General features: G+C 36.1%; 1 protein-coding gene across 9 annotated transcripts in view; it reads right to left on the bottom strand.

Annotated features, from left to right (window-relative positions):
* PRUNE2 (prune homolog 2 with BCH domain) overlaps positions 1-15,599 on the bottom strand; it is a 139,298-nt gene that overhangs the window by 100,653 nt on the left and 23,046 nt on the right. For all 9 annotated transcript variants that reach the window (XM_080574511.1, XM_080574513.1, XM_080574512.1 and 6 more), the window contains exons 2-4: positions 7,727-7,831; positions 6,353-6,555; positions 4,706-4,869 (exon numbers count right to left, since the gene is read on the bottom strand). In XM_080574511.1, coding sequence (XP_080430637.1) covers positions 4,706-4,869; positions 6,353-6,555; positions 7,727-7,831 — 472 coding nt within the window. The remainder of the gene's footprint in view (positions 1-4,705; positions 4,870-6,352; positions 6,556-7,726; positions 7,832-15,599) is intronic.

Genomic DNA, 15,599 nt, shown 5'->3' with positions numbered 1-15,599 from the left:
GTTTTCACATGTGACAAATTTTGCATTTCTTCAAAAGTAAGGCACAGCCTCATATTTGGTCTCAGCTTTGGCAGGACACAACCATTACTGTACAGATGTAAAAGCACAATGTGTTTAGAAGTGCACTGTACCGCAGCATCTATCTGGAAGAGTGGACCCTTCCCTGCTCATCTCAATGTTGACCTCTTTACATATTTTGATCACGTACAACACTTTCAAATAGCAAAGCAAACCTAGAAATTTGGGGATTTATCACTTAATACAAGAATGAAATGTAGTCAGCCTGAAAAAACGCCTCAGAATAAGGAGATATGTTAGAAAGGTTCATAATGGTCTTTTCCCCCCCCCCCTCAGCTGTTTATCCCAGCAATACCGTAGTGCTTGCAATTGCTAACATTTCTAATAGGGTAAAAGGAAAGAAAGGAGACTTCTCAAATTCACAGGATGTCAGCAAGTGCTATGCTCAACATTTATTCTTCCTTCATTCTTTAATACTATGTTCATCAGCAGGAAAGAAAGGCGCACACTTCTCACAGATATCCTCAGCATCCCTTGGAGTGCTAAGATTTCAGGTAGTTTAAAAAAAAAAAAAAGAAACAGTTAACTTGAGGTACTTTTGCTTGTCCAAAGGTCAGTCCATTTAGTCATGTGGTCCTTTGTGAGTACCTGCTGTAAAAGAGATACATGGGCTCAGAAATCTCCTGCAGACTTCACTGAGTGCTGGTGCAACTCCCTCAGGGTTTCTGAAAGCATAATGGAGGCTGCTCTGTCTGCTGACAAGCACAGAAAAAAAGAAATATATAATAGGCAACACAAGATTCAATATTATTTCTTGTGTACATCATACTACATTACAGATTTTTTTTTTCCTAGGGAGAGGTCACTAGAAAATAGGCTAGCCCTCTTAAAAAACTATATGCATTTTATTCTTTTTGCAAAGCAGTTTGGAAGTGAAACACTAGTTTTGCCAAAAGCAATTGCTGTGCATTAATATTAAACATGATCTAATGAAGGCAGAAGTCGTTTTGGGAAAACATTAAGAACAGCACAAGCATCTCCTGAATTATAAGTTTGTGGCTGAGAGAAACAGTACAATGAAAATATAGGCATTTCTCCTGTCGAGATTTTGTTCCATGACCTGGAAAAATTGAAGACAGGGAAAAGCAACAGTCCCTCATGGAAAGTATACTTTGACACCCCCTGTGCCCTCAAAAAATAAACAAAAAAAATAAACAAAACACAGCAACAACAACAAAAAAAAACACTGCAGATTAAACCAAAGATATAAAACAGACCGAAGCAAGCACTCTTCATTGTAATTAACAGCAAAGCCACAAAGCTGGAATGAAGCGTAATTTGGGGGGCAGGGTGGGGTAGCATTGCCTTCAAGACAACTGTTTCCATACATAAAAATATCTATCCAAACAACTGCGGTGTTTTTTGCAGTTTAAAATGTCCCCTTGTTTCTCACATGTATATTAAGGATGAACCAATTAGGGAACATGTGAATCATCTGACTGACGTACAAGACAGAGCAACATCAAAAAAAAAAAATTGGCATCATTTCTGAAGTCCTTAAAAGGACATTTCTTAACATTAGCCTGGGTGGCTAGAACAACAAACTAATCTTCTCTACTGAAAGTCAGACTGCCCCAACAGAGCACAAAAAGACCTCAACTATGCAGCTCATTACTAGCAAAAGGAGACTCATTTTAAAAAATTTGCTGATGCTCTTTCCATAAATGTCTCTGTTTACATGTTGCAGTCTGTATCTTGTGGCATCCTTCAAGGCTTTATACAAATAAACATAAGGAGGCATTTTTTAGAGTACACTGACCTAAGGTACCTGACAGTGAGTGCTTGGAATCACATCCTTGCCAGCTGGCTGCTACAAAAAAATGTAATGATTCAGCAGTTTAATGGATCTGGAGTTTGGCAACAGTCCCCTTGTAAACATCTCTGGGGAAATAAAATAACACAGGCCCAAGACTCTGGCAGGTTCCATAATTGTTTGCTTCTGGCACAAATCCAGGGACAGAGCAAGCTCTACCTTAAGGCAAATATGGCTGTACAATGCTTTGACTCTCAAAGCAGGTTCTATTCAAAGCCCAAGGGTACAACTAACTTATAGCATGTCTGATGAGAAAAAGATACCAGAAAACCACTCAGCTTAAAAAAAAAAAGTCCTTAAAAGTCCTTAAATATTAAACTGCCTAGATCAATAATGTGCTCAGTTTCACACAGATACCTCTTCTTGATTGCTGTTGTTGTTGTTTTTTTTTCTTTTCATTTGTTTAAACAGAAGAGTACAGAAGAGTAGGTGAAGTTTGTTCAAAGTTGAAATATGCAGGCTATTAGTATCTGCTTCTATTACTACAATCAACAAATTGCTAACAGACTGTGACAAAGAAACCCCCCTCAAAAGAGGCAAGAAATGAAACTGTTACAGCCACCACGCAATGATTATTAAAACATCAGATATTTGTGTTATCTTACAAATCTTCTAGCAAAATGCTCACTGGAAAGCCAGAAAATGAAAGATGAGATCCCAACTCAGATAGAGAGTCTGGGATCTCTCAGCTGTTTAGTGAAAAAAAAATCCTAATTCTTACCACTTTGACTTCCACTTTGGTCCTCTGTTTCTAAAACTCCCCCAAAGCTGATACATACAAACAACATATGGATTTCCCTTGGAAGTAACATGAAGTCAGAAAAACAGAGCAGGACCCTCTCCATTGACTCTATGCCCATGCAGTGCCAACGGAAATTGTGGCTGTCCTGCTAAACTGAAAGGCATCCAGCCTCTACACATACATTCATCAGTACTAAAACAGCCACCCATCCTTACAGACTATGATATATGGCCCTGGTGTTTCCTATGCTCACAGGTAAGTTGAATATCAAAGGGTATACTTCATGGACATGGACTTTAACAAAATGCCATAATATATATATAGGAACACAAAAGCTAGACCTGGATAGGTCATATTTGATCTCTTATTTCCAGACTTTGTAGTTTGATCTACCATCTACATACATTTACATGTAAGAATTTTTTTTACTGTCAAAACCGGTAATGGGATTCAGTGACTTTTATAAATTTGCAATAAAAGGTTCTTAAGTACCAAAGCCATTTTCTATTTTCGGAGAGTCACAAAAGGACTTGCTGTATTGCTTAGTGTGCTATACACTCACACTGCATTACTGGGAGAAATAGAAAAACATGAAGTCATAAGAAGAGCTGTAGTTACTTAGGCTTTGTCAATCACTTATCATTCCATTTAAGAGAAGGTACAGTGGCCCCCCTATATCCACCAAGTTCTGCAAATACTCACTACTGAATAAAATATTAAAATTTACTTTCTGATTTAAAAAATAAACAAACAAAAAGCTACTATATCCCTTAAAACTGGAAGTGTTATCTCTAATGCAAACACTTTAAATATTTCTCTAATAAAAGCACTTTATTTAAATTTGAGAGCCAAAACACATGGACGCTTACAACCATGTATAATACTTATGTGTTCTTGTTGATTATTAAGAGCACTGCCTTCTTACTCTTTCCACCACCAAACAGGTAGCCTGAGAGACTCCCAAAAGCCTATTTCTTTTTCTGCCTCCAGAATCAATTATTATACTTGGTGATTTGCCTAGATTTCCTGGACAGCTACTCAACAGAAATTTGGATCTTAAAAAAAAAATATTTCATGGCAGGTTTACTAGAGCTTATTAGCATGGAAAGGTTCTTTAAAAGCTGGCTAAATTCAGTGTTACTGTTAGAACTTCTTTCACAGAAACATGAAAAAAGATTACCTTTTGTAGTTTTTCAGAACATGCTGATTATATTTGCTATCATAGTGATCAGTACAATGACAAGGGAAGACTTCCCTAGCTTCTGAAAGTATAGGCAAGATTTCATAATCCTCATTAAACATTCCCTTTGATTCCTTAAAGGGCATTTAACATTCAAATGTCAATTAAAACCTAAAATCTTTAAAAAATATTAAAAAATATTAAATAATATTAAAATTGTTGAACTTAAGAACAGCATTCAGTTCTTTCCAACTCCAGCTTTATTTTCTATGAAAGAATTCTGCTAAAGCAAATAAACTGAGGAAACTAATGCAAGTGACAACTATGAAGACAGAAATGAAAATACTTCTGATTATTCAATTCCCATCCTTCGTACTCTACTGGGCATATGATACTAAAGATAAGGAGAGTGTAATGAAGATTTGGTTATGGCACCTTTAAGCAGCAGAAGTTTTGCATCATACCATTAAAACATCATTTTACAAAATAGGTACCACCATCGGGAGAAGTTTTAACATGTAAATATTAGATTCCAACCCATACTGCTGTCCACAGACAGGCAACGCTGAGCTGCCAGCACCACACAGCCCCTGGAACTAAAGAACCGCACAGCCTTTCCAGCTACCCAGCTGGTGTGTCGACAGCTCCATTTAATATTCTTGTCTAGTGATACAGCAAAGACCTCTCATGCCTATTTTTAAATGCACATTTTTAATATTCAATATAATGTTACTCTTTAACAAACTCTTTACTCCCTGCTTCTTTTATGAAGCTTCCCGTGGTCTTTAAAGGGATTGTTAACCAAAGAATGGATCACACTCTTTCTGCATGAGCAGATTCAGAAACACTCCATTAAACCTTTCAGTATTTAATATAAAGAGTAATCTCTCACCTCTGAGGAGATAAGCCAGTTGCTGAGTGATTAACTCTGGTGCCTCTTGAAGAATCTCTTTTACTACTAAAGAGGAAGAAGACGTTTGTAACTCCGGGCTGCCACCACATTGCTCATCTGGATTGATGACTTTGACAATAGCTGTTTCCAAACTTTTGTCCTCACTACCAAGCAAATTAAAAAAAAATAATGTTTATATTTCTTTCTAGCTGCTGAGACAACCCAACAAAACAGTGCAAAAACTTTTTAAAAATTCCAGACTGTAACACCGCTGTCACTGCCCTAAGTCTGCTATGAAGCCAAAAAATGTCACAATCAAGTCCTAAAACTGTAATTTCAAAATGAAGAGCTCACAGCGGTTTTATTACTAGATATATCACTAAGACTTCACTGTTTACATTTCCATTATCAAAATCTTTAAATCTAGTAATCTGGAAAAAATATTTCTACATGTATTGAAAATATCACTCTTTATGAAGGGGAGATTTGGGAATTTCACCACTGAATATTTTGGCAATTTGCAAAAGATCTTTATTTTGGATTTAAACACTTTGTGTTCTGGCTTTTAGTAGTAATAACAAAGCCAAACTACATTTATTAACATAAAATCATAGTCATAATTCTTTAGAAGAAAGAAACACAGGAGGGGACAGTAGCAAAAAGCAAATATTATGGATAATTTTTCTTTGAGAAAGTCAGCAATGTACTGAGTTGCCTGCAGTTGTTAGAGAACCAATATGAAATTTACACATATTTCTCATTTCAGATTTTCCCTACTTTTATTCTAGTCTACAAATACCTCAGAGTAGGATGGGGGTGTTTTATTTTTATTTCCCAAATAGTTGTGCTATAGCACACAGGAAGCATGTTATTTATCTTAAATGAGGTTCTAAAGAGAGTTAGAAGCAAACAACATCCTTCACTGTGGGCAAGACAGGCAGACCACTATAAAGCAGCTCCCTCTGCTCACCATGGGCTTATAAAGTTTCTCTCTTAAGGACGGGTATATAGAATATGGTCTCCCACAGAGCAACTCTGAGCCTCTGGCACTGAGGATGTTTTGAGAAAAATGCTGTAATGTGAAGGAATTCCATGGTTTCTGTATGGCTGTGAAATTACTGATGATGTAAAAGCAGAATCTGATCTGTTTCTAGCTGTATTTATAACAGCTACTATTCTGTGCTTAGCTTTACTTGAAGCTAATGTTGCCTGTCGAGTAAATGTCTCAGACTTCTGTCTATCTTCAGGAGGATCTTAACAGCACATGTGCAATTGTTGTGTCCATCTCCACATCAATGAGGGCTTTAATTCCCTCAGTGAAAGCTAACTAAGAAAAAGAAAAAAATCTGATCTCTTATTTGCTGGTCACAGGAAACCTCAGGACTATTTAAACAAAATTAAAATATTTAGTCTAAGCTGTGTGAAAATACAAGGTATTAAAAAAAAAGAATCATCAATAGTGATGGTAAAACAACTATATCGTCACATGTATTGGGCATAATGGGAGAGAAAATGTATTTTAAATTCCTTTTTTTTTTTCTGTGCTAACATAGTGATATAAATATGAATTCAGAAAAAATGTAAAATGTAATTTTTGAAACAGCTCAAACCCACGTAAGCCATCTTGTTGTATCTAAAATGCAATACCTTGTCAGCATGTTGCTGTTTATAAGTGTTAAAGACAATTTCCCTTCAGCATTCAGCTGGTGCAAATTGATTTCATCTCGGAAGATGTGGAATGACTCCGGGATATTCAGCTCCTCCAATATAAATCTTGTCTCTGTGAAGTAACTGAAGTCTCTTCTTGGTATGTTCAACACTGGTAGGCAAAGAACATCAGGAGGACTGACCTGTAACATATACATGCATTTGTCAGAGTTGAATAAAATGAGACTTGATTTTTATTAGAGATATGTTTTAACAGACTGAGCATCTAGAAACAATCTGATTTTCTGTTTAATTTTTGCCCCTTTACTTCATTCTTTATAAATCACTTTTTACTCTTTTTTTTTTTTTTTAATTCTTATGTGCCGAATTGTTAATTCTGCAGAATTAATTCTCCTGCAGAATTGTTTTGGAAACTAGAAAGGGAAAAAAAAAAAAAAAGAAAAAGAAAAAAAAGACGTATACTTTCGAAAATCTCACAAGTTTTTCAGGAAAAAAAAATGCATTCTTAAAATTCAGTAAATGCAAATTGACAATGTTTTAATTCATGGGAGCCTGGCTTAAAGCCTTGATAAACCTAATCTAACTCTGCCTTTCAAACTTCACTGATTTTGCATTTGTGACATGGGATGCGGATGAATAGCTATCAACATCTACATTCAGGCAAGATGATTTACTTCTCTCAATAAACTCCTGATTGTATGGAATTCAGCAGGATATCACCTGTTCAATCACAGCCTGGAAGTCATCCCCTTCATTTAATGAGGCTTTTCTCGAAATGGGGAGAAGATCTTAAATATAATATCATTTGACTGTGATTGTTAAGATATCACATTCTTCAGGTCATTTTCTAAAATTGTCTTTTACAACATGCACATACAATGCTAAGCACAACATGATCACAATGAGTAAGTACTTACAAGTGCAACTTTCAAAACAAATAGTAAAAAAAAAAAAAGATCCCTCTTGACTCCTATGAATCAACAACCTAATAAACGCAGTCACCTAAAGCTCTGTAATTTATATTGCAAATTTGTGGATGTAATCCATTCCAGCACAGAAAATGTGTGCAGAAAATCTGTGCACTGCTTAAATCAAGTGTAACTGATACCTAGACCAAGTGCTGGCAATTACTTGGGGTAATATTTTGCTGCTATTGAATATACCACCTAATACCGTCTCATTAATTTTTGTATGGAAAGAAATTTAGATTGTTTCTCTTTAAAAATCTCACCTCTGATTATAACAAAGTCATTGTCCAGAATAATGTCTTTATGATATGTTTTAATCGACTTAACAGTAAGAAATCTGTAAGCTGTAGCAAATGAGTTAAGATCCCCCTGTTTTTCTCATTACCTTGTCTAGAAAGTAGGCATAGGCCAGAGCAGAAATAAGAGAGTCCAAATCACAAGATTTATTTCCAAGAACAACATGGACTTTCTCCAGGTGCTTGCTCCTGTTCTGTAACACAATAGAAGACATTTGCAATGAGTAACAATGAAAAGAAAAAGCAAAGCCCAATCACCAGCACACTTCAAAAGACGTATTAAATATCCAGCTGGTGTCCTTAGTTGGAACACTTTCCACAATTTGCTCAAGGAATGCGCTTACATGTTTCCTTGGCTTCATTGCTCCCAAGAAAGCCAAAGAAATTTGGGTCTTGTAAGAAACCTAGGTCAGAACCTGAGGAGTAACCTGACAGAGCTCCAGTTAGCAGCAAAGTAGCAGATAAGCAGCATCATGTATACGTGGAAAAATCCCTTGAAAACAACTGACAGATCTCATAAGAAAGCAGTCACAAAGAGTGTGAAAATACACACAGAAAGCTTTACGCGTTAAGTTCTATTTTTTCCCCTATTCTCCTTGGCTGAAATCAGTAACTAGACAAAGTTACTGATCAGAGTCAGTTCTAAAGAGTCAGGCTTTCATGTTGACTCTTTAGGAGCTAGACAGACTATATGAATCACTGAGGTCTTCAAGTTCTCCTCACTGTCAACAGGAACTGAGTCTGTTCTGCATCTAATAACATCAGGAGCTTTCCAAACACAAGGAAGAGAAAGGCTACACCAACTGCAGGGAAGAAAAATATTGCAGGGAAGTGTCTATCTTCTTTGTACGCACAAACACAAAATGTGAGATGATGTTTTTCTCTTGTACACATCACAATGTCAATCTAGCTGCATGGAAACATGATATTTTTTATTATTTTAAAATAAAAGCTAATTTTAAAGCTATGCTTCTTAATTTGAGAAACCTATCTGACTGACACTAAGGTAGATAGCTCAGAGCCAAATATACGTAATCGAACATTGTTTGTGTTATCGTCTGAAGGCTGATGTACTTCCTGTTATTTTGGATTAGGATTCAGCATTTTATCAAGTTAAATTTTAATCTTTCAATAGAAAGATATAATTAGTACGTTATCCCCAATAACTATAACCATGCAATTTTTTTAAAAACTAACCTTTCTTCTCTGTGTCAAATCTTACCTCTAGTTGAATCTAAGGAAGAGACTCTGTTCTCTTTCCATTATATGGAACACAGCCATCAAAATATCTGTGGATAATAAAACCAGGACAACTATTCTCCATTCCTCATGCATTGGGAAATAAACTACATAAGACAGACAGCTTTCTGGAGAGGACAGTGTTTGGAATAGGTATGTTCATTTAAGCTGTATGTCTTCACCAGCAGTAAACTCTGTTTCCTTCTTTCTATCATGTGCTTATTGTCACACTGTCTTTGCCAGTATACATTTCTCACTAATCTGCCACCCTAAAGAATGAAAATCAAGTTCATGAGTTCATGCCTTTTTTTTTTAAGTATTATTTAGTGTGTAGAAGTCTTTTTCTTCAGCTTCCTCAAAACAAATTATATAACCTAGACCAAGTAGGAAATGAAGTGAATTGACAAATTGATTATTAAATCTACAAAGTCACTCAACTTTTGAAGTGAGTGTAAACAATACAGAACAGCATCATATGTGTTGAAAATTTTTATATCTACATATCCTCTACCTATAAAATGATTTGATTCCTGTTGCTCATATTCCACAAAATACTATCTCATATACAACTGCCAAGGACACTCAACAGTAATCTGAGTTTCAGTGATGAATGTCAGCCCTATTCATCAGGCACATTACTGTTTTGTTTTGAAAAATTAAGAAATTTTTGGTGTTGTCTTTAGAATTCATGATGTAGCACTCCCAAGCACTAAAATCTGCACACATGTTTTTACGTCTCCCAGGTTAGCAGTAGCTCTGTTATAGAGGTATAGTGCAGTTCTAAAACAGCAGAAAATTGTGTGAGAACTGCGAAAGATGGAAAAATTTATTTGTCCTCACAGCTGATTAAAGAAGTTTTCACATAAATAAGTAAATAACTAATAATAAAAAAATAATAAAAAAGCATCTTTCACTCATTTGTATGTGCCATCACATTCCAACTCTCTTTTACCTCCTAGGTGTAAGAATGCAGACAGATTAATTAAAAAAAAAAAAAAGGAATTAAAAGCCTGAAAGTTTATGAAGCCTACACATCTGAAGAAAAAAAAAAAGGAAAGCACTGCTCTGAAGAGAGCACAGTGGAGCACGAAAGTTCTGGAGACCACCTCTCTTCTATGACCCAAACAGGTAAACTAGCCATCCAACGGCTGATTTTTATATTTTAAGTCCAACAATATTTCATCAACACAAATGAACCAGAACAAAAAGTAGGACAGTCCATTTCTTCAACCTGTTCTCAAGAGCTTAACAAGAACTCTGAGACAGAGCCTTTGAGCTGGGATTTTAATACAACAGTAGGAACACTATCAGGAAGAGGGTGCATTTGTTGGTCAGGCTGTTAATGCACTACATCTCTGAACAACCACTGGCTTCCTGAATATTTCTGCCTAAAACACTCGGATATACAGTAGAGGTATCTTACAAGCTACTGCCAACTCTTTCCCAAAGGAAAGGGAATGAAGAACAAATTTCTGAAGGTGTTCAGCCGGTTCTTTTGCACACCACCTTTCTCGCGTCTCTCCAAAGAGTATATTTTTTTTTTTGTTTCATCCATTACAATCAGTTATTTTAATGACACTACTTTTCCCTAAGCAAGGATCTGTTCACTTGAACAAAACTACACTACTTCACTCCCTAATCTCTCATTTGTGGCTTTTAGCAAAGTGTTTCTGCAATGGGCTTTTTCTAATAGAATAGGACACCTATTCCACTAATGTTAAAATACAAAGTCAACCTGTAAGCTGTTTTATATTAAATAAGTAAAAAGAATAAAAATCCTTCATTTATTTCTTAAATTATCCCAAATTACTGAAAAAAATATATATATACACATTTGTAGATGTGTACACTTTTCCCCTCCCTTCCACAAAACAAAATTTAATTTCTAGATACCAACTTCATTTTTCATGCTTTAAAATACTGCAGCTATTGCAGTTATGATGAGTGAATGATCTTATTTGGATTTGATTTTTTTATTAGTTTTTCCTGCTGGATTGTGGGCAAGAGAAGTCTCGGTAATTCCTTTGCTCTGTGTTCATCAAGCAGCTGTTCTCAGTAAACTTATATTCTTATCATATGTGATAAAAATGTGTTCTTATTAAAGGAAGCTCATTCAAATTTGTATTTCACAGATTTTAAGGTTAAATTGGCCAGAGCAAAACATGAAATAAAGTCTGTACTTCATATTCTGATGATGTAAGACAGATACATTGATGAAAGAGAAATAATAAAATAAATTGATATTAATGAAATTTTAGAATAAATTTGGCCACTTAGTTCTTCGTGTAGTTCTGGTAATACGTAAGTGGAGCATAACGTTTGAAAGCTGCCACATACAAAACTGACCAGACAAGAACATCTATGGGGAAGCACATAAACAGGTGCATGTACTCCCTTACCACTGTCAGTATATTAATATTGAATTACCTACCTCCCCATTCCCCCGTGATTACCACTAAAATAATTCAGTGATAGAAAAAGATCACACTTGCATAACCTATTCGCATGGATAATATTTCCTACTCCAAGTATCTTCATTATCTGAACTGGGTATTCCTCCCATGCCAGAATCACAGGCAATGTTTTCATATTCTATTAGATTACTCAGACAGCTAGATAGCATCTTCCCCATCCTGTTATTTCAACATAAGAAACCTTCTTGTACTAACAGCACAGATACTTTATCAAGAGCCTAGTGACGACCACAGGGTTATGCTAGAGCAGGCTTAATACTGTAATAGCCTGTGCTGGACAGACAATCTCAGAGCTGTACATCAGGTAGAAGATCAGCTCGGTCAAACTGCAACTGATATAAAAGTCAACACTACTGCAGACATTTATCTTAGCATAAATGGGTGTTGTCTACCAATTCTGCACATAGGACCATGAAAGCAACTTATTTTTAACCCTCAGTCTGATTTTCAGCATTTTAGAAGTTGTAGAAGTCAGTACTTCCTCACCTAATTCTTATTGGCAAAAAGACGTCACCATCCATGGATAAAACAAATCATAAGACAGTCTTTGGGAAATAACCAAGTCTTGCCGTCTATAACCACTGCATAGCTTGCTATAGATTTTAAAGACATTAAAAGCTAGTGAGAAGGAGGATACTGATAGAACTGAAGCTGTATGAAGAGGAATAATAGAAGACATTGTTACAAAACCATTTTCATATTGATTAAAATGAGTTCAATGGAACTCAAAACAATCTTTTTCATCCTTCATGGCTTAAATATGAAATTATTCAAAATAATACAAGCAGAACACTGCACAAAACAGTTCTTCTCTAAGACATTCTGCCTTCTTTGTATAATAGGAACAAAAATATATTATCCCCCTCAACTCTCACATCAAATGATAGTTTTCAAAGAACATATAAAAGAAATGGCCTAATGTAGCTCAGGTGACGTCTTCAGTTCTGACAGACGTGTTGGAAAGTTTGCTCTGTTAAGTTGGTGACATCTCTTCCAATGCTGTATCCTCAGTTTCCACAGCTGGTCATGGTTCAGGAACAAACATGAAACTAGCATAAGCTTGTGTCTGTTGTGACATGATTTACTGTTTTGTTTTGTTTTTTTGTTTTGTTTTTTCCCTAGGAAATCAAGGAATAACATAGACTTTCCCTTGACAATCCCCATATGCTTTTTAAATAACAGAAATATATTAAAGTACATCCTCTCAGCTTCTAAGACTGCTTCCTTTTCTGTCATCTTAGACATGATTAGTTTGCATAGCCTGCTGTTCATCAACCATCTAGGAGAAACACAGGCACATGGATGGGATGCTTCCTCTTCCAGGTCAGCAAAATTTCTGGCATGATCTGTCTTGCCAAGAAAAGACACTAGCAGAGAAGCCCACAGTCAGGCAGGAGAAGCTTTAGATTCATAAACTCTGTGAAGCTTAGCTGCAATAGGACTGTAAAAAGTGATCGAAGTGACTCCTGAAGCTACCATAGAGAGGAATCATGAACATTCAACCTCTCTAAGAATTCAGACATTTAAGAGGTCAATGATAAAACCTGAACTCATAAATTAAATTAGAAAGGACACCTCTGATCTCTCTTACCATCAATGGGTTTTTCTTCAGTTTGATTAAAGATAAATTTTAAAACGCATAAACATCAGATGTCTGGGATAAAATGAATTAAAGAAATGATGTGTAATTCTCAGATGGTATCAGTCAGGATAACTAAATTCTGATCAGACATGCACAGATCAACATTCACTTATCGTGCTCAAAAAAACGTGTTTACAAGCATTAAGCTACTTCTGTAATCTGTAAGTAAGAGATCACTTCTGATACCTTGTTACAGTGAAGCAAGTCTGGCACCTCCCCAGTTTTGTCTTTAATCACATACAAACATCAGCACGGCAACTCTATGTATTTGTAGTCAAAACCATCATTTTTTGGTTATTACCTGCACCAAACTGCTGACTCATTCAAAACTGCTGCATATGCTGGCGATCAGGTTTGCAAAAACTTTGGCTAGGATATATTGCTACAGTGATTCATCAAATTACACTACCTCAGTCAAAGAAAACACTACCTTCCATTTTTATGCGTTAAAACAGAAGGTGAAACAATCTTGCAAGACAAGAAATCCTGAAGGTTTTTTCTGGTATTATCAGGAACCCCTAAAAAATGCTTGCTGCGTCAAGGCAATTAAAAAAAAAGAAAAAGTTTATTCTTTTCCCTCCCCTTCACACACACACAGCCTTGCTTTCTGAGCCACTATTTTTCTTTTTGCCTCAAATCTCACTGGATCTTCTGTCCTTCAACTGCAATAAGATCACTGCATTTTGCTGCATGGGATGATGGTGCAGTAACTGTCAAGGATAGCATTTCTTTGAAAGAAGGCTCAACAGAAGCATATAAATAAAAAAGAAGCTGCACAGTTTAGTGCAGCTAGCACAATACTGCTAGTATAGTGTCAGGCACAACCCTGAAAACTGCTCCAGCCCTGTTGCTAAAGCACTAACGCTGGAGTACGGCTGCAGAGACATACTGAGCTTTCCTGAAGATGCATGGGGAAAAGCCTAGATACTAGGACCAATATTCCAACTGAGAGTTGGACTCTCTTGCTTACGCAAGAGGATCTCTGTACCTATTTGGTAGCTTTGGAATTGTACCTCCAATTGAGAGGTACATTAGCCATTTCAGAGTACATCATGCATTTGCCTCATAATATCAGGCAGTATTATACCTCCATTGGCCTGAGGGTTTTCAAGTTGATTGTCCTTCTCTGTTGTCAAAGAGATGGCTTTAAGCCAAGACAAAGTCAATTTAGTATTTTATGCCAAGTTCGAGTTACTTTAATATTTCATAAGCCTCTTCACAAGAAAGCTTTATACAGGCCTGAAGAAAAAAAAAAAAAAAGTCTGTCATCCCTCTAAGTCCTTTTGTTGTCTCTTATTTTTGAGAACAGAAGAAAAACTATTATATTTCTTTACCCCTGCAATATCACACTTATCAAGTACAGTGTACAACTTACTGCAATAGCTTACTGTAATAATTATATAATTGATTCTTCCTTAAGGAATAGGATTTAAAATATAAATACCAAGCATGCCATATTTTAATCATTACCTGTTGAATCAGTATTGCATAATACTGCTTTACTTATGGATCTAAAAAAATAGATTTCATAAGAAACATCAATCCCACTGGCAGAATAAAATATAATAAAACAAAAGGGCAATTATATAAATCTAGACTATCTGCTTTTGGGGGGTAGATACTGACTTACAAAGAAAAATAAGTGAAAGGGTCTTAAAACTTCGATGCTACCGTCAGGAAAGGATGGTAAGTTGTGACATTTGTATTTAATAAGATAAAGATATTTAAGTGATAATTAAAGACAATGAATTGAATAATGACTAGCAAAAGGTCTTCACACCTTAGTTTTCCTGCATGTACAACTTACTTGAAGCCTAGATACACACAACTTACCACATCTTACCTGCACTGCTATCTCTGATGGCAACTGCACTATACACAGAAGTTGAACAAAGCCTTGGTGAACAATCATTTCTGGTCTTTTGAAGTTAATACTTTAAATGTCATATTTAAGAGTCAAGAACTCCCTAAATAGTTTTATTTTTAAAAGTGTCACTTCCCAGAATCAAACCATTCCATAGGAACTAATCCTTCAAAATTTATAATGGACATGAGGCAGGCTAACTATCTGGTACACCAGCCAGGGAAGAAAGTCCTGACCCTAAATCATTCCTGGAATCTCCACAAGACATGAGTGCCCTTTTCCAGTCATTTCTAATCAAGAATTGGCACAGACAGCTATTGCTGCTGAGAATTCAGTTCAATATTGCTGCATCACCAACAAGCTCTGATTTGGTATTCTGCAGACAAACTCCACACTGTAAAAGAACAAATTCCTGCCTACAGGAAACATCTACTGTCTTCATTTTGAATTAACTTTATAGAATATGTCCGCATGTAAGTCTGTGCTGCCTCTTCTTGAAATATCTTCAGACTTATTTAACACACATTATAGAATCATAGAATATTCTGCATTGGAAGGGACCTACGAGGATCCAACTCCTGGATCCACACAGGACCACCCAAAAATCAGACCCCATGTCTGAGAGCATTACCCAAAGGCTTCTTGAACTCTGGTGGTCTCAGTGCTGTGCCCACTGCCCTGGGGAGCCTGTCCCGGTGCCCGACCCCCCTCTGGGTGCAGAACCTTTCCCTAACCCCCAGCCT

This window comes from Anser brachyrhynchus, assembly GCF_964034855.1.
Source record: "Anser brachyrhynchus genome assembly, chromosome: Z".
Classification (NCBI taxonomy): domain Eukaryota; kingdom Metazoa; phylum Chordata; class Aves; order Anseriformes; family Anatidae; genus Anser; species Anser brachyrhynchus.
This window is presented reverse-complemented; position numbering and strand designations above follow the sequence as displayed.